Source organism: Heterocephalus glaber, unplaced genomic scaffold (assembly GCF_053883595.1).
Source record: "Heterocephalus glaber isolate CG9 unplaced genomic scaffold, H.glaber_assembly_v1.0 deba00001431, whole genome shotgun sequence".
Classification (NCBI taxonomy): domain Eukaryota; kingdom Metazoa; phylum Chordata; class Mammalia; order Rodentia; family Bathyergidae; genus Heterocephalus; species Heterocephalus glaber.
This window is the reverse complement of record NW_028258295.1, coordinates 3,148,706-3,167,919: the sequence shown is the minus strand read 5'-3', so window position 1 is coordinate 3,167,919 and position 19,214 is coordinate 3,148,706. Positions and strand designations below refer to the sequence as shown.

General features: G+C 43.0%; 1 protein-coding gene across 22 annotated transcripts; it reads left to right on the top strand.

The window, feature by feature from the left end:
- Positions 1-1,056: 1,056 nt before the first annotated feature.
- Positions 1,057-18,400, top strand: Znf202 (zinc finger protein 202). Of its 22 annotated transcripts, none has more exons than XM_021249062.2 (11): positions 1,057-1,199; positions 2,132-2,253; positions 2,456-2,565; positions 3,942-4,087; positions 10,540-10,692; positions 12,121-12,616; positions 13,206-13,416; positions 13,774-13,862; positions 14,713-14,842; positions 15,370-15,489; positions 16,010-18,400. In XM_021249062.2, exons 6-11 carry the CDS (start codon positions 12,215-12,217, stop codon positions 16,999-17,001), a joined length of 1,944 nt encoding a protein of 647 aa, XP_021104721.1. In that variant the 5' UTR covers positions 1,057-1,199; positions 2,132-2,253; positions 2,456-2,565; positions 3,942-4,087; positions 10,540-10,692; positions 12,121-12,214; the 3' UTR covers positions 17,002-18,400. The 22 variants fall into 22 exon arrangements, with proteins under 22 accessions (XP_021104721.1, XP_021104714.1, XP_021104713.1 ...); XM_021249055.2 differs by having other exon boundaries at positions 2,132-2,282; positions 3,993-4,087; XM_021249054.2 differs by having other exon boundaries at positions 2,132-2,282.
- The last annotated feature ends 814 nt before the right edge of the window (positions 18,401-19,214 follow it).

Genomic DNA, 19,214 nt, shown 5'->3' with positions numbered 1-19,214 from the left:
CAGAGTCAGAAAGAAAAGGTTTTCAGCAAGCATATTTATTGAGGAACAAACAAAATATACTCCAAACAAGGCTAACTTTTGGGTTTCTTTTTTTCTTTTTTGCCACTGGGGCTCAAACTCAGGGCCTTGTGCTTGCAGGCGGCACCACTGAGCTATATCCCCAGCCCTTTTTTGGGGTGTACCAGGGATTGAACATGGGACCTTGCGCTTGGGAGGCAGGTGCCAGAACCACTGAGCTAAATCCCTGGCCTTTATAAATGGCTAACCTTTATAAATAAGGATAATACACTTGGGAGAGGTCCAAGTAGTCAGAGTTCAGTTCAAAACATGGTACACAGATTGCAATAACGCATTACATGAAAATGAAATGCATAACAGGGATGGGAAGAGAAGGCTCCCTCACCTAGAGAATGGTGACTTAGGGCAAAACAGAAACAGAATAAAGGATAGGTAGGTTAGGTAGAAATGTCATTCACTCGGGCAAAAAATGAACAAAGGGGATCAGAGATGACAGTCTCAAAGCAAAGGAGCACAAAGATACATTCAAAGAAAAGTATAGAACAATATTGCCGGGAGGGCCCTCTATGTTCCAGACAGTTACTATGAAATGTGTCATTCAGTTCCCAGAGCAATAGTAGTAGGATCCCCATTTTACAAGAGGGACATTGAAGTTCAGAGTGTGGAGAGATTTGCCTGAGGCTTTGTCATAGTAAATACAAGAGCCAATATTCAAATCCAAATTTGCGGTCTACTCTACCAAGCTTTGAAAGAGCAAGCAAAGGAAAAATAAATAATAGGTACCAAGTCAAAACAAACACAGAGGAACAAAAACATTAAAAAAGAAATGAGAAAACTTTGCAGTAGAAATGTGTGTGAACTGAAGGCCCAGAGTATGAATTTATTCATTGCAGAGAGGGCGGGGCAGGAGAGGAGAGGGTTCCTGGAGGAATCTATATTGCACAATCTCGAAAGACAACCCAAGTGAGTCACAGAGTAAACCAAACCTCCGAAAGCCTAGAAAGGCTCCAGAGCGGCCAGGGGGCGGGGAGAGCGACCGCTTCCGGTTCCGGGCGCAAAGGCCCCACGTGTTCCGACCCGTTAGGCCCCGCGCCACTCGGATCTCCGGAGCCACGGTTTCGGCCCGGAGAGGGTGGGGGCGAGCCCGGGGCAGGGGAGGAGCCGCCAGAGCTGCGGGAGCCGTGAGTGCAGAGGGGCCGGGCCGAGCCGGGCCGGTGTGGACGGAGCTGGGTAGGGCGGGGGGAGGGGCCGGAGACCCCGCCCCTCGGTGCCAGGGGACTCGCGCTGTCCGGAGCAAGGGGTATCGGCGGCGTGCGGACTGGGCTGCGGCGCAGTGCCCTCCGCATCTCCTGGCGGACGGCGCTCCTGGGTTCCTTGACTATCCAGCCGCCGCCCTCCGACCTCTCCTGGGGCCTGCAGAAAGCTAGCCCGTCCCTCCTATTGCTTCCCCGGAACCAAGGGAAGAGTGGTCTAGGCCCCTTGATTTTCCACAGCCTTTTCTTTCCTTGCTCTCAGATTCCTCAAAAATCCTCCCAGCAGGCACCCTGCCCCGGAGAGCCCCAACTCCTTCCATCACCAACCTCTCCTCCAGCACATGCAGACACCCTCACCCGTGATCTTATCACCTTTGGCCATATCACCTGTGATCATGCTAGGCTTTGGAGCCCTTCTGGTCTGTGGCTTTTCAGTTGTCTCTCTAACAGCTCCTGAGCTTCCTTCCCCTTAAGCTAGTGGCTGCTATTTCCACTTGCAGAATCCCGCCCTCGCTCCTAACAGCCAGTTGGGCAACTGTTCTCAGCACTACCCTTTCCTCAGCAGGAGTAGATCATCTGCTCCTTGACTGCATGACTAAAAGTTTGTTAATTTCTGTGCCATGAGAAATCACAGTACATCCATGCAATAGTTTATCTTTTCCTCCTGAGCATTGGATGCTCTTATCTCAGGCACTTTAATGACCTGTTTACCTTGGTCTTCCTGCTGGCTCCCCTACCGGAAGCTCTTAGGTCCAGCTCTTCTTGAATCACTTTGGTCCCGCTGGTTCAGTGCCATATCCTGGCTCATACTGAGAGACTAGGCTTAGAACTGTTGCTTTTTCTCTGTCCTAACTCTGCAGGTTATACCAAGGGCAGCAACACTCAGAAGTCATAAGGAATGTAGTGGAGTCTTTCATCCCTCCTCCCTCCTCCCAGCTTCTCTTCCAAGCTGCCCCAGGATCCAGAAAGCCCCTTCAAAAAGGTGCTGGGATAGCCATGGCAGGCTTGTTGGTGAGAAGTGGGTAACAGCAGAGCAGTTAGTGTTTCTGGCCATTTGTCTTGGGTAAATTTTTGCTGTTATTGCCTGGCATGAGAGGGTGGGGCAGGATTGGAGGGAGGATTGGAATTTTTCCTCCTAGGACTAGAAACCTGGGATTCATAATCTTTCCCCCTTTTTCCTCCAGCTATACGCCTTTTGTCTCTGTCCATAAACTGTATTGCAGTAGACACTTCATGAGCACAGCAGGGTTTACTACAGTGTGAGGGACTCTTGGGCATTACATTTATAGATGAGGTAAGTTACGGGTTTACAACATTTTTCTCCAGTTAATTTGATATAGACATGAAATCCTTCTAGACTTTCCTGTTTTCCCTTCCTGTCGCATCATCAGTAAACTCCTTTAATTTGGCCAATGCTAGAAAATGTGGTTCCTTTCTGCATAAACCTCAGATTTACTTCCTTTGCAATAGGAGTGGTTCTCTCACTTATTATCTTAACTTAAAGCACCTACGGGGCTTGTTAAACAGATTATTGAGGCCCAGCCCCCAGAATTTCTGGTAGTAAGTCGTCTCTGGGGCCTGAGAATTTAATTTCTGACAGGGTTTCAGGTGGTGCAGATGCTGATCTGGATTCATAACTTTGAGAACCACTGCCTTTAGCCAAACTTTGTGACATACACATTGCAGAGATTTGGGGATCTGAAGACCTTGTGAGTAATTCTGTGGTGGAAACTAGTAATCTATTCTTTTGTAGGTAACCACTGAAGACTGAGTTCTTTTGTAAAGTTAAGTGTGCTTTAAAAAAAAAAAAAACAGTTCTGCCAGGGATCTCAGTGGCACCATGCCTGCCTTGAAAGTGCAAGGTCCTGAGTTCAATCCCTGGTGCCAAAAAAAAAACACCTGTTCTGAGTGTTTCATTCTCTTTATGCCCAGTTTAAGAGGAGATACTGATAGATTTTCCCTTTGATTTTATTTTTTTCCTTTTTTTTTTTGTGGTACCCAGGATCAAACATGGGGCCTTGTGCTTACAAAGCAGGTGTGGTGCCACTAAAATAAATCACCGGCCCTGATTTTAATTCTTTTGACAGGTTTCCCATTTTGAACATATACATTATACCCATATTGTAGGTTTTTGCTGTGAATTCCCAGAATTGTTAAAGTCCCTACCATTTTTTAACTACCTGGGCTGTTTTAATGTGTGTCTCTGCCCAGCACCTGAAATAATGGGAAAGAATAGTTGAGGCTCAGTAGGTGTTTGTGGATTGGAGAACTTCATCTTCTGCCCTCCTCCCCTCTGAGGAGTTTGGCTTTACTGATGTCCTGCCCCACAGGACAGGCTTTACTGTTATGCCACCTGACTCCCCCAAGAGACTGAAAGAAAGGCTAATAACAAATTCGTACAGCTATTACCAAGAATCATTTGTTACCCAGAAGCCTGGGCACCCATACATTTCTAAATATTCAGTGTTTCTATATCCAGGTTGGAAGAGAAATAGAAAAGGCTGAATTAAATTCAGTCCAGATTTATTGAGCTCCTTTTCCACAAAGTGACAGAGTGGTAGGCATAGGGAATATATCCTTGCTCTTGGACAGAGGTCCCAGAGGTCAGACTGACAACTAAACTCTGACCACACCCAGAACAACTTCCGGGGTTATTTCTCCTTGGTTCAGGTCTTAGTCTGCAGTGGAAATCTTCCTCCTCAGATTCTTCTGGTTCCACAGGCAGGGTGCTATCCTTCCTCATTTATTCTATGCAAGGGGACCTTGGACAAAGCAGAAAAAAGCCACCTAGACCCAGAGCAGAGAGAGCCTGACAGGTAATGTTAATTGCAAAGCCAAAAACATGGTGCGTAACTTTTGAGTTGACTTATTCTGAGTTATCCATATCAACACCTCAAGTCAGGCTGTTTTTGTTACTTCCCATTAAACGATGGTTCCTCTAACTATCTGTGTGATTAGCATTGCCTGTGTTTATTGTTGGAATTAAATACACTTATTTTAATTTGAACTGCCAAATAAGAGCTGCTGCTTTTATCAGGGTAGGCATCAGATTTGATATCCCCACCTTTTCCTGTTTCAGATTAGTTTGTGATATTGTTTCATTTTGTGTGTGTGTGTGTGTGTGTGTGTGTGTGTGTGTGTGTGTGTGTTATTCTGTTTTAAACTAAGGCATAAGATTGTTCTGCTTTTTTTGGCCAGTGATCAATTCTAGATAATATCTCTTAAAGTTAAAAAGCCTAGGTTATTGTTGGAGATTAACCAATATGGTCATGATGGCCAGGTACTTAACTCTGGCCTATTAAAGTCTGTCTTTAGCTGCAGCCCTTCTCAACTCCTGAGTAAATCTCTCACCATTGTGTGTTGATACAGTATGGACAGTCATTAAACAAGCCCAATATCCTTGTTCCTCTAAAATCCCCTTTTTTAACATCATCAAAAATCCAGATGGTTTCTCAAAGGAAGACCCAGTTCTCTGCCTTTAGTCATCCCCACCTAAAAGTGATGTGACTTGTCGAAGGTTGCACATTTTTATGGGGTAAAGAAAGGTAGACAGCATTGGTGAGGGTAGAAATGTCTCTGTCTTAACATCCTAGGCCTGACTATATAACTTGTAGAGAAACATTTTAATTAGAAATAAAATGAGGTAGTGCTCACTTTGCCATCACATATACTAAAATTGGAAAGAAAATGAATTAAGATTTTTATTTTACATTTTTGTGTTTACTTTTACTCTCAAATGATTTTTTTTTTTTTAATGTACTGGGGGTGAAACTCGGGGCTTTCACATTGAGCCGTTTCTTCTCCTCTTCCTCCTGCCTCCTCTTTCTTCTTCCTTTTTTGAGACAGCTAGTTTGCCTAAGCTGGGCTCTAACTTGTAATTCTGACTCAGTTGCCCAGAGTGTGGGCATCACAGGCATGCATGACCACTTCCAGCTAAAGACCTTTTTATACCCACCTTAAACTGTGGCATCTGGAGTATGGATAGATTTTATATATCTGGGGTTTGTAAACCTTATACCAATAAAAAATTAGAGATACAAGTTTAGAAGGAGAAACAAAATCACTTTATTGGAAAGAGGAGAGAAATGAGGAAATAGGCAGCTAACTTGTTGGAGTAAGGTTGGGAGCCCGGAGCTGGTGCTTGAGGGTCTTTGTTCTTAGCCCCTTTTATTATATGGCAAGAAAGAGACTCTCCCTCTTGAGAGTCCGTTATAACTTGATTGGCTACTTCAGGCTTTGAGACCCCTGATTTGGCCACTGACCTCCACTATCTGTGTCCAAATTCTTCGGTGAGACCCTTTTGGCCTTCTTTGTTTTATCACGGTGATATCTCTGAAATTTATAGCAGAGCCTTACATTCAAGGCCAAGTTAGCAATTAGTAAAGGGATACATACATGTACATTTAGTGCATTAACATGTTGAGAAAATAATAAAATATGTGTGTGTGTACTTATATATAGATGTGTGAGTGTCCAGGTATAAGTATTTTATATACTGAGTTTTTAAATAATATAGCCCCCACCTACTTTGTCTTTTTGTACTTAACTGGAGGTGGAGAGGAGCGAATTGGGGCCCTGGCTCCAAAGCAAGCCAGGCTATTTGTCAATTCTTCCTGCTTAATTGCTCTGTCTAGTAGGGGTTTAACTCTTTCTAGTCAAGGTTTGCCAGAAACCTCACTAAGGCCCTTAGCTTTTCCTGCCTGTCCTCCAGCTTTCCCTACACTAACCACAAAGTCTAGAGGATGTCAGGGCAAAAGATACTTGTATCTCTGCCTACACTGACCTCCTTTGCCACCCACTATTTGTTAGGCCTTTCTGTTTTTATCTTCTCCTTCTTTACACATTATTCTATTTCTTAAAATGTAATAAGCTTTGAGCCATTTCTCTCCCTTGCTATTCAAATATTTTATGAAAAAAAATTAAGTGACAAAAATATTTTAAATACTTCTTGAGCTAGGGAATAAAACTCAGTAGCAGAGCATTTACCTAACAGCCACAAGTCCTTCAGTTGGATCTGTAGCACCTCGAGAGAAAGATAGAGACAGACAGACACAGAGATAAGTTTTCAATAACTTTGCAGCATACTAATGTTAGGCCCAAAAGTTGGGGATGCATTTTCTTTCTGTATGTGTGTGTGTGTGTGTGTGTCTCTCTCTCTCTTTCTCTTTTTCTGGTTTAAGTTTTCATAAGACTTGTTGGTTATTCTCCCTGGGTTAACAGCAAATTCCCTCCTGCCAGTTGGAGGGAGGAGAGAGGGGCTTTTGATATTGGTAAGTAGAAAAATTGCTGATAGGGTCTTCAGCAGGAAAAACCTATCTTTAAGGTTCTGTCTCATGTGTTACAAGGCTTGTATTTAGTATTAGTTTACAGTGTCTTCAAAACAGTGGCTGCTTTTATTTTTGGTTTTAACACTTTTGATTTAATAGTAGTATACAAACCAAGATTTTCTCTGTGCTTTCTGATTTTTTTTGAAGTCATGATGAAATGAATGACTATTTGTCATTTAAATCTTGCCTTCTCAAAATATTTAAAAGAGCTTGAAGGAAAAAGAAGAAAATCTACTGAGTACCTGCCTGTGCCAGACTCTATGCTGAGGGCTCTGTGCCTATAATTCTTAATAGCAATGTGATACAGCAGTGTTAGCCATGTTTCAAGGATTAAGACAGGCTGAGGAGAGTAGTGTCACATGGCTAATAAGCAAGTGTAGGGATTCAATGCCAATGGTCCAAAGCCCCTGCCCATTACATGGAAACATGGTTGAACATCTGTATGTAGGACAATTAAGAATGAAAGAGAACTTTTCCAGTAGAAGGACCATATTGTTGTATTCTTTAGCTTCATAGATCAACAGTATTGGAAAAGAGCATTTAACAGTATTTTTTAGTTTGTTTCTGTTCCAGAACAGTGGGAGGAGCTGTTGAAAGATCCTAGTTGGCGCCAGCGAGCAGCATATTCAGATTTCTGTATTGTGGACCTGTAGTAAAGATATCAGTATCTTGTAGAAGAAATAATTTGAATCTAATCACTGTTTTCTTCTAAGAAAACCTTGTCATTTATTATCTATAAAGACTTTCCCAACAAGTAGCATTTCACAGTAGAAAACTGGATACTGTATTTTTCCATTGTCCCTAGGTTCTTCTGTTCTTCTCACAGGCATGTGACACATTCAGATAAGGGACAGAGACAGCTGAGGTGAAGGTAGTGGTGCAGTCTGGCCTTCTCCATGTCTCCTCCCCAATCATGCCAATGCATCTTCAGAACACACTCAAGATTCCCATCACGAGGTTACCCAGGCTTGTGAAGTATTTCTGCAGGCATTTTTCTAGAGTCTTCTGGAACCAAGTGTTACTTTTCCTGTCCTGATTTTACATTCTCTCTGGAGTATTCTGTTGTCCAGTTTTTATCTCTTTGGACCCCTTCCAAGGACATACACAGAAGAAAGGTGTTAGAATAAGAAAGGCAACAAACTTCAAGGCAGACTTGTAGCATAACACATCCCATGAATTAGAGAATAAAAATATACCTTCTGTGTCTTGTCACTATTAATACTTGACATTTGTACAGCACAGTTAATCTTTCACAGGTCTCAGATAATCCATTGTGATAGGAGAATGGTTATGTGCAGAAAGCTTTACCTTGTATGAGGGCTTTGTGTATGTTTGTGTATGTTATCACATGAAACCCTTAGAGTAGCTCCAGTGACTTGGGGGTCTGGGGTCTTTGGCTACCTAATTTGGTGGTCTGCATCACACTGCCATACCTCCTATCTCTTCCATCTTTCACCCTACCCAGGACTCCTCTACTCCCACTTTTACTGATGTGTTTTTCTTCATCTTACTATTTTAGGTTGTCAAAGTGAATGCAGAACAAGCAACAGGAATCTCAACTTGTGATTTCTGCTGGGCATTTAAAACTGCCCAGCAGATTCTACCTGACACTCTTGTGTTCTCTTTAGAGATCAAAGCCATCTGAGAGCAGCAAAGCCCTCTGTTAGTGTATACATTGTAGGATCCATAGTATGGAATCTCCTCAACTTCATGCTACATGAAAACAGTGAGGGTTTCTAGTCTGGTTCATGGGGCATTGGTTCTTGGAGTTTTAAGATAATAGATGTCCTTTTATTAAGGCAGAAGACCCTATATATTAATTCAGTTATCTCCGCCTACCTTGCAGGCATAGAATATGGGTGGAAAGGGAAGATGTTGGGGAAGCTTTGTCTGCATAAATAATCAGTACTATAGGGCCAGGGATTTAGCTCAGTGTTTTCACCTCCTGCTGCGCAAGCACAAGGACCCAAGTTTGATCCCCAGTACCAAAAAAAAAAAAAAAATCAGTGCTATAGTTGCATTATATTATTTAATGTCTGCTTTTGTGCTTATTAAAGTTGATTCAGTGCTCAGAGGAAAATAATTTCCTTTTCAAATGCCCGATTTTGTGTGACTTGCATTTGGATTACCTCCAGTGCAACCCAAAGATACGATGTGGTCCCATTACTTTTGGAACCACTAAGAATATTCTGTTGTACTCAAAATGTAAACAATACATTTTTCCTTATTTATTTGTCCAGCACACCATTTGCTGGCCAAATGAATACATAAGGATTAATACACCATGCTATCTGTCCTTCCAAAGACAGACTTTAAAAAAAATTCAGTAAGTGTTCTCTGCATCATCAGATATCAAGTGACTACCTGTTCTATGCCAGGCGTGGGGAAGGGCGCAGCATGTCCCAGCTCTTAGAGCTTTCTAGTCCATTAGATCCTGTAGCCAGAGGAGTAGTTTTTGCAACACAGTTCCTGCTGTGATAGGAAGAAGCCCAGTTCCTTTGACAGCATAGTCCCAGGGTTTCACAGAGAAGGCACCTGGAAGATTGAGGTCTGAAGAATGAGTAGAGATAAGAAAATGACGGAGATAGAAAAGGTTAATTGTTACCCAAAAGATAATGCAAAGCTGTTGTCAGATTTTATATGTAAGACAGTTCACTGCTGAGATTTTCCTGCAGTAGTGCAGGGAGAGATAATATGGAGGAGCCTCTTGCCCGTTATAAATGCCTGCACCTCCTGCCTCTGCCACCTTTTCCTGTCTCTCGGCAACTGCGTAGATTCCAGAAATAGAAATAAAGGCGAGAGGATTAAGTACAAGTTGATGCCACTGTGGCTCAAGTTCATCTCAAACCAAAAGATGGTTTCCAGTGTTTGAGACTCTAGTACTTGATAATGCAGGATCCCTCAGGCTCCATGTGGACTCTGTTCTTATCAGTCATTGAACCATGACTGGAACCATGTCCCACGTCATTCGATGAGCATATACATGCCTATTAATGTGGCACTGCTGATTAGGCATTGAGGATATGATCACTTTTTAAAGGCCCTACTAATATCTTCTGGTGGGTTGTAGTGGCTTAATCAGGACTGGCAATGAGGATGAAAATGTGGATGGATTTGATGGACATTTTTGGAAGATAGAATAAGACTTGGTCTAAAAAAGAAACTAGAGGCATTATGGAGGAAAAGATTGCTTCTTGTTAAAGTGGGAAGAAAACTTTAGAGTGGAGGTTTATTCATTTTAAATGCATTTATGTGCACTTTATTACCGATATTGGAGAAAGATGAAAAACTCCCTGACTTCAGCGAGTTTCATGGAAAAATTACTATGTTATATGACATGTAGTATGATAGAGATGTGCCCAGGTTGCTCTAGAAGTACTTAGGTGATTTCTAACTATATCTAACAGTAGGGAGAGTAGACTCAAAGAAAACGTCTTAGAAGGCCTAAGCCTAAAGAAGGCCTAGAAGCCTAAGCTAACTAATCAAACATAAAGAAAAGGGTCAGCATGTTTAAAAGTTAAGAGTGTGGTAAGTTTAAATATCACATTGTTTCTCATGTGAGAGAAACCCAAAAGGTAAATGAAGAGCATAATGGGTGGTAGATATTGAGGAGTAGGAAGAGCATGTTCAAATGGGAAGGGGAATAAGGCAGGGCTAGTGGGGAGGAAAGGAAAGGAAAAAAATGGAAACAAAGCTTGTGTAAATGGGGAGAGGAAAAAGAGTATGAAGGAAGGAGAGGAGAATGGGAAAAAAAGAATTGAGATGTGCTGTGTACAGGTACAAATTCCCTGTGATGAATGTGTAACAAATACGTACTAATAAAAAGAATGACGTTTTTTAAAAAATAAAAATGAAGGCCAGTGTGGAAAAAGTGTGGGACATTTGTACTGTGCTTTCAAACCCATTGTGCATGTGTCTGTCCATCTTTGTCTTTCTCAAAGGATTGGAGAAGAGAGCAAAGGGAACAAGGTGAAGGTCACCTAATAGATCCCACTTAGAAGTTTGTTCACCTCTCAGGAGATTTCATTGAAGAGTCTTAAATCTAGAGACAACCAGATTTGCCAGGAGACTTCACTCTGGTGATGCTATGGCTGGTAAGCCACAAGTAACAACTCTGGAGTCAGGCAGCACACATTTGAAAGCAGTTGTAGTAATTCAGATGAGAACTGATAAGAACCTAAAGAATGGAAAAGAAGAATCTGTTAAGAAGAAATACCAACACCTCGGCCTTTGAAGAGGGGAAGAAGAGCCTTTACAAGGCGCACTGTCACAGGGAGGTCAGCAGGGCATTCATTACAGTGTATGTAGGCAGTAAAGAGAAAAGGGTAAGGTAGGAGGCTTGAAAAATAGGTTAAGGTTGTACGTGAAGCAACTCATGTGCCTTGGCCAGGATTTGGGATTAATCTTACAAGTTATTGTTTTTAACTATTGCATAAGTATTTGGAACTGTATCGTAGAGAGTTGTTGACACCGGCGTGCCATCGCTTTTCTAAATACTTCAGAGTAATGTAGTTAATCTTCATAGTAACCCTTCTGGATGGATGTCATCATTATCTCCATTCTGTAAACAGGGAAACCAGTATAAACAGGAGAAAAACTTCCTTATGGTCAGTCCTATACTAGTAAACCATAGAGCCCAGATTTAAACCCAGGCAGTCTGACTCAGAACTATCACCCTTAACTTCTCGCTCAGTGTTTCTCAACCAGGGATCACAGTACAGCAGGTAGCATTTTACAGATCCAGTTGTCTAGATTGAGTGCATCAGAATGTCCTTGAATAATGCATGACAGAACCTCCACAGGTAGTTGTCTTGCATTTTCTCACACTTGAATACTGCAAGGAGTCCAGTTAGGGAAGTCCTGCCAGTGTCCAGGCAGGAGATGATGAATGCTGAAACTAAAGTCAGCTGGAAGGTAGTGGAGGAAACAGTTTTAGAAATTAAGGGGTACAATTGATTTAATGAGCTGTAAGCAATGGGGAAGAATCAAAACTGAATCCAAAGACTATCCAATTGAGTGTTTACTTTACAAGTGTGATCTCAGCCAAGGCAGGAAGAAGGGTGGGTCGGGAGTAAGAATAATGAGTATAGTTTTGAACACTTGAGTTTTAGGATCTATAGGTCATCCAGTTGAAAATGCCTTAACAAAATAAGGTTTATCTTTTGGGGTCCTTGTGTGCCAACTCTGTTAGTGTTTTAGTACTGAAACTAAAGCAGTCAGCACAAAGGAAGTGGAAGAAACCAATTTAGAGATGAGATGGAATTGGTAGTGTCCACAACATAGGAATTAAGTGTATTTGTATGGGGTATGAACCTTGCCTAGGAAAGTGAGTATAGGACCATATCTTAAATCAAGGATTAGCCTATCCCAGTGACGTTTCGTTATAACATAAGGTTATGGAGAGTGGAGAAAAGGAGGTCCACTTGTTTGGAGAAGTGTATAGAGGATTTTGATTAAAGTAGAATGAATGATCCCTGAGCATAATTTTAGGCTCATGCTATTATTTTACTTCTCTACTTTAGGTCCCTTGGGAGAAACTCCTTGAGGTGTCCAGGTTGAGTTGGGGTGATGCCAGTGTGAAACCTAGATGCTGTGAAACCACCCCAGAACCAGGAAATGGCTACAGCCTTGGAAACAGAGGACCAGGATCTTTGGGAAGAAGAGGGAATTCTGATGGTGAAACTAGAAGATGATTTCACCTGCAGGCCAGAGTCTGTCTTACAAAGGGATGACCCTGTGCTAGAGACCTCTCACCAGAACTTTCGACGTTTTCGCTACCAAGAAGCAGCAAGTCCTCGAGAAGCTCTCATCAGACTCCGAGAACTCTGTCATCAGTGGCTAAGGCCAGAGAGACGGACAAAGGAGCAGATCCTAGAGCTGCTTGTGCTAGAGCAGTTTCTCACTGTCCTACCTGGAGAACTGCAGAGCTGGGTGCGGGGCCAGCGACCAGAGAGTGGCGAGGAGGCCGTGACACTGGTGGAGGGTTTGCAGAAAGAGCCCAGGAGACCAAGGCGGTGGGTGAGGAGGGGGAGTCCTGATCTGTGTGATGTGGAGGGGGACTGACACTGGAAAGCTGGATCAGTGGGGGAAACAGGGCCCCCTAAATTATCCATTAATCAGCCTTGCCCTTGGGTGCTCCTAGATCCATAAACCCCATAGGGCTGGTGTGTGTGTGTGTGTGACTTTCTGGCTTGTGGCTTTGGTTTTCTTTCTTTGGATGTTGAACCTCAGATTCCTGGGGAAGAGAATTCTATGACTTCCTCTAAAGTCTCCTAGACCCTTAATCTTAGACCACCTTCCAGAATGGTAAACTGGCAAAGCAGATCCAAGAGGTGGGTAGAAGTGGGAAGGATGAGGACCTCAGAACTCTGGGTAATAGGAGCAAGGGTCAAGGCAAGTGAGAAAGCAGTACACTACCTGAGTGCCCCACTGCCTTGTCCTGGTGAGAGTCATTTTCAGCTCTTTGCTTGCCCTGGTAGAACTGAACCTTCCCTTCATCTGGGTCCATCTGGGAATTTTTCCATAGGTGCATTCTAAAATAAATGCTGATAATAACCAGGAATTTCTTCCTGACTCCATGGTGACTGGAAGTTGAAATTCTTCCCAGGTAACCGTCCATGTTCATGGCCAGGAAGTTTTGTCAGAGGAGACATTGCACCTGGGGGCAGAGCCTGAGTCACCCAGTGAGCTAAAGGATCCAGCTCAGACCTCAAGCCCTGAGCAATCACATGAGGAAGCCAACCAGAGCCCAGATCAGGGGACACCAGAACGGCAGAGCCTGCACTGTGAAGAGGAGCTCCAGCCCCTGCAGGAGAACGGTGGGAAGCCTGAACAGGAAGAGGGGATTGTGGCAGAGTACAGGGAGAGGGGAATCTGCAGACTGTAATGGAGAGAAATCACAGAATCCCAGAAGTTGAGACAATACCAGCTGGAATCCCACCCAAATGGGGCCAAGCTTAAATAGCGATATTCTGGCTTGCTCTTTTGGTGCTCTGATCAAAAGAACACCAAAAGGTGGGGGACATTGTGATGGCTTTGTCACCTTAGGCAAGTTTTCTGATTCCCATAACGGAAGTTAGGGCCACTTTCCAACCAAAGATGATGGATGCTTGGGTATTTGCCATTTATCAGGGTGCATTGCATGTTGCTGATTTCTTGCCTTCTTTTCTTCTTAGAGGTTCCAGTGCTCCAGGACCCAGACCCTCCTGCAGAGAGGCGCTCTGGAGACCCAGAGATGGTTGCCCTTCTGACTGCTCTGTCACAGGTGCGCCCCAGTTCCCTCTGCACAATAGTTTGTTGAAAGAACTATTGGGTATTGCCCATATGCTAAACAGATCAGGTGGGATCCAAAGTTACCACTCTCCTTCTGCAGTTTAAGTTCTCAGTTCTGCAGGTCCGTGGAAGGGTAAAAGAAATGATAAATTATAATGATCTCTATTGGATCTGCAGACTCCATAGCTTCTTTATCTGCCACTCGCCAGAGGAGCTAACAAGTGGAATTATTTTATACCTTTCCAGTACAGCTTTGAAGTTGTTAAGTGAAGGGGTTTTGCTTTTAGGAGTAAATTTGCTAGTCATTTATAAAAATGACTGATTTCACTGCCATGACATTTATAAGGCATTCATCATGTTCAGAGCCCTAAAACTAAACTATGTGGCTGGAGGAGGGGAGAGAGAATTCATCCATGGTTTTGCATTGTAGTCTAGCTGAGGAAAAAGTCTTATTCTTTAGAATGTAAGTGAAAGGATGAGTAGGTAGGGTTAATTGGGAATAGCTTTTAGGAAAAGGTGAATTTTTACAGAGATGAATGTAGCATTAAAACTTCAAATAGTTGAGTGATGCACTTTCTTGAGTTTTAAATAGTACTGTAACAAAGAAGAAAAATATAGACTAGTCCACAGGGAGCTGGAGGAGCAGGCCTAAGGCCAGTGCTTTCCCAGAAGTAGGAAATGAGACAAGCCAGGGCATAGCTTCCTGGGAGGAAACCTCATGGCCTATTAGAGGTACTTTTGTCTCCTGGATAGATTCTGCTTATACATATGACTTCATCCCAGAAAAAACTGTGAGTCTACCAGAAGCATCGAATTCTGATTTGATCCTTGTGTTGATTCAGGGACTGGTAACGTTCAAGGATGTGGCTGTATGCTTCTCCCAGGACCAGTGGAGTGATCTGGATCCAACACAGAAAGAATTCTATGGAGAATATGTCTTGGAAGAAGATTGTGGAATTGTAGTCTCTCTGTGTAAGGAATTTCATGTGTTTCTAGAGCATTTTAAGCACAGAGATATCTTTTCCTCTTAGAAATTTGGGGGATCTTAGACCTTAGATTATGTGCACTTGAACGTCTTTTATGTTTACCCCACCAATGAACTTAAAGGCTGATTAGCTGAAGCAGATGGTATCTTTCCAGGTTAAAAGGAAGAGATTAAATGCTTAGAAACATGGATGGAAATTTCTAATAAAAAAGCTGTAGTAATAGCCTTAGTACAGAATATTTGAGGTAAGCATATAAGTTTTCAAACAAGCAGAAGAGTGGAAGATAATCTGCTTTCCTAAATATGAGGAAAGGGGCTAAGATTTACCCTCTTATTATTGAAGTAATTATTGAATTGCAGGTGAAAGGCCCAAGAAAGACAGTATTTTGTTAGAAGAAACCAAACAGTTGACCAACTGTGTTTGGTCTGCAACCTACCAACCAGAAAAGATATGTTCTTAACTCAGGGAAGTGTTGAACTAGTCGTGATGTCCTGTTCTCCCTTTCTTGAGCAGCATTTCCAATCCCCAGACTAGATGATATCTCCCAGGTTAGAGAAGAAGAGCGTCAGGTCCCAGATATCCATGAGCCTCAAGAGCCTGAAGAGCCAGAAATCCTGAGTTTTACCTACACAGGTGAGGAATGACAGCAAGGGTCTTACCACTCTGAGTGGGCAGTTCCTCGAGTCAGTGCTTCTCTTTCCTCCTAGGGCCCCCTCATTGGTTCTTCCAGCATGTCAGCCATTGCTGTCATCTCCCTCTGAAAGCCAGACTCTTCTGTCATTTTCCTCTTCACCCTTCTCAACATTTGTTTGAGGGCTAGGCAATGCAAAGAAATATGAAACAACTAAACTTCTGAATCACTGTTATACCATTTCCTACCCAGTTCTTAAACCCTTGATCCTCAGTCTCTGCATTTGTAAACTGAGGGTGATGATATCGTCCATGCCAAGTTTTGTTGATGTCATAACATATAAGAACATGGGCCATGATGGGCATTCAATTAATTATTTCCTTCTTTCCCCACTTTACATTTAGGAAATACATGCTTTTTCAATGTGGCCTTACCCTCAAAACCCTTTTTAAAATCCCCTCATTGTGTAGAAAGCATTGTTGCCGTTATAATTGTCCTTTTCTCCTCTCATCCCTTCTACAGGAGACAGAAGTGAAGATGAGGAGGAGAATGTTGGGCAAGAAGTTCTCACCTTGGAGGACGTGCACAGGTCTAATTTGGGAGATCCAGAAATCCACCGGACTCCAGATTGGGAAATCGTCTTTGAGGATAACCCAGATAGAACTAATGAAAGAAGATGTGGTACAAATATTTCTCAAGTTGATAGTTTCTTGAATCTTCAGGAAACCATCCCTGTCCACCCCTTGCTAGGGAAGCAGCATGAGTGTCCTGTGTGTAGGAAAAACTTCACATGTAACTCTCACCTTATTAGGCACCTGAGAACTCACACAGGAGAGAAGCCCTATAAATGTATGGAGTGTGGGAAAAGTTACACACGGAGCTCACATCTTGCCAGGCACCAGAAGGTTCACAAGGTAAACACTTATAAATATCCCCTAAATCAGAAGAATGTGGACAAGACCTCTCCACTGAACCATGGTGAGAGAACACCATCTGTGGAGAAACCCCATAGATGTAATGATTGTGGAAAACATTTCCGCTGGACTTCAGACCTTGTTAGACATCAAAGGACACATACAGGGGAAAAACCTTTCTTCTGTACTGTTTGTGGCAAAAGTTTCAGCCAGAAATCTGTGTTAACCACACACCAAAGAATCCACCTTGTAGGCAAATCCTACTTGTGTGGAGAGTGTGGAGAGAACTTCAGTGACCACAGGCGGTATCTGGCACACCAAAAGACACATGCAGCTGAGGAGCTCTACCTCTGCAGCAAATGTGGGCGCTGCTTCAACGACAGCACAGCATTTGCCAAGCACCTGAGAGGACATACCTCAGTGAGGCAGTGCCGGTGCACTGAATGTGGAAAAAGCTTCAGTCGGAGGGACCACCTGGTCAGGCATCAGCGCACACACACTGGAGAGAAACCATTCACCTGCCCTACCTGTGGGAAAAGCTTCAGCAGAGGATATCACTTAATCAGGCATCAAAGGACCCACTCAGCAAAGACCTCCTAGCGAGGTACCCATGTGAGAAGATCTTCATTCAGCCATCACCCAGGATGGGACAAGAGAAGCTCTTGGGCAGCCTGGGAAGCCCTTTCCTAAGGTGTCTCCCAGACCTGCCAGACCTTACAGCACCTCTTCCCACCACCAAATAAAAGCTTCAAGCAGAACCTCTAACCCTGTTCTGTGCCATGAGCTGATGGTTTTCCCAAGGTATAACCTGAATTGAGGCTTCTTCTTCACTGAAGTACTCCTGCCTCTACCTCATGGGTGTTAAAATAGAATTAGATGACTGAAGAGATTGTAGTCACTCTTATTTTCCAAATAAATAGACTGTTACATATCCTCAAAACTACTTACCAGCCTCATGTTTAAAGTGGCCAAGGACAGCCCCTTAGGTCTGGAAGGGACTGGCCTGAAGGGTTCTGTCATTCCTGGGCTCAAATCTTAAAGCACACAGCCGTGAACTCGAGACAGGAGATTTGCATCCTGGTGACTTTGCCATACACAGGATAGCGTACAAATCCTTTACTGTCTGACCCACTTCTTTACCATGCACTTTCCTTTGATGCTAGGGAGAGATGGGAGGAAAGGGCAAACCCCTCACAGCTGCTTTATATGTACCTTGGCAAGCTGCTCTCATCTCCACTGTCAAAATGGTATCAGATGCTGGCCATTGCCAGAATGGAAGGCCTGGTCAGAAGCCTTTTTCCTTGTGGGCATTTTTTTATTTGTGTGTTTGTTTTCCTGCCTTTAGCCTTCTTATTATTCAATAGTCTTATTTTGTCCCTAGCACTTCTACTGTAAGTGAGATGTAGAACTTGAGGGATTCCATAAAGCATAATTAAATCATGATGAAATCATCTACATTCCCACGTGTGTATAAGCCCATGCCCCAGACAACTCGCCTTCACATGGTTTGTGTGAAGGGATTTGGAACAGTGTCATCATATAAAGGCTCTGTAACATTTATAGAATTGTGATTGTCTGATCACTTCATTTACTTGAAGAAAAGTGGAGATCTAAGATTACACTATAGAAAAATAGGGAAAAGCTGTTGCTGCTGGCCAAACCATCAGGACTACTCATAGTCCCCATCATCCCTGCCTCATTTCCCTGATGTCGGGAAATGATGAACCCTATCACCTGGGGCGCTGTGGAGTCACAGGAGTAAATGGCTCTCATCTGTATTGTTTGCTTTTTCTTATGTGATTTTATTAGTGTGTAACAAAGAAATAGTATCTCCTCATGGCCCAAAGGTCTCTTTTGCCTGTTCAAGGTTCCATGGAGAGGAGGCTGAATAATTAATGAACCTCACCTGCTCTGTTTGTGGGAGTGGCGAGGACTGGAGAGTCTTCCTCCATAAATGGAGCACAGGGTATGGAAATAAAGCATGAGAAGGGAGACAGTCTTCTGTGCCTGGTTTCTTCTGCTTATTTCACAATCCACTGTGTGCTGTTGTACACCAGAGGAATGTAGTGGGTTAACAAGACCCCAGCCCTAACAGTCCAACAAGGAAGTTCTCATTTGGGCCAGTAATGATATTCTGATAGACTGGTTTAGTTTTAATACCAGCCATCCTTCTGAAGTAATACTAGCAAGCAAGTTCCTTACCTTTCAAGCACCTTCCATTTTATCCATTCGCTTTCCAAGACATCGGGATTCCAATGCTTCTGAAGATCCATCTTATATAGATCTAGGAGTACAGAGTAGTTTTTCCATGAGGATAATGAAGGCTTGGAGTGGTTAGTGTCACAGGTAGAACATACGTGGACACCAAGACCCAATCCTGGAGTTTGCAGAAGAGGTAGGCATTTCACAGTTTGTGCTGGGAGAAATGTCAGCATCAGAAGATAATTTCTCTTACCTCATACCATTTACAGAAGCTGATGGAATGCTGAAGGTGACAGAATGAATAGACTTCTCTCTCCTTAAACTGCATGATTGCAATAAGAAAATCTTATTAAGAGATTTCTACATAAGGGAAAAGTTTGAAGAGACTGGTCAAATTTTTGGAACATTAAATACTACAATACTTCTATTGATGATCCCCTGGAAAATTTCATATGCTGACACTAAAGCTCTCGTCCCTTTTGTAAGTCATTTTCTGAGGTTCCTGGAAAAATGTACCATCTCCCAAATCTAAAAATAAGACAGTTTGCAGTAGCAGGGATTGCAGAAATCTAGAGGGATGCAATGCAGCTGACGCAGGGAGGTGGAGCCAG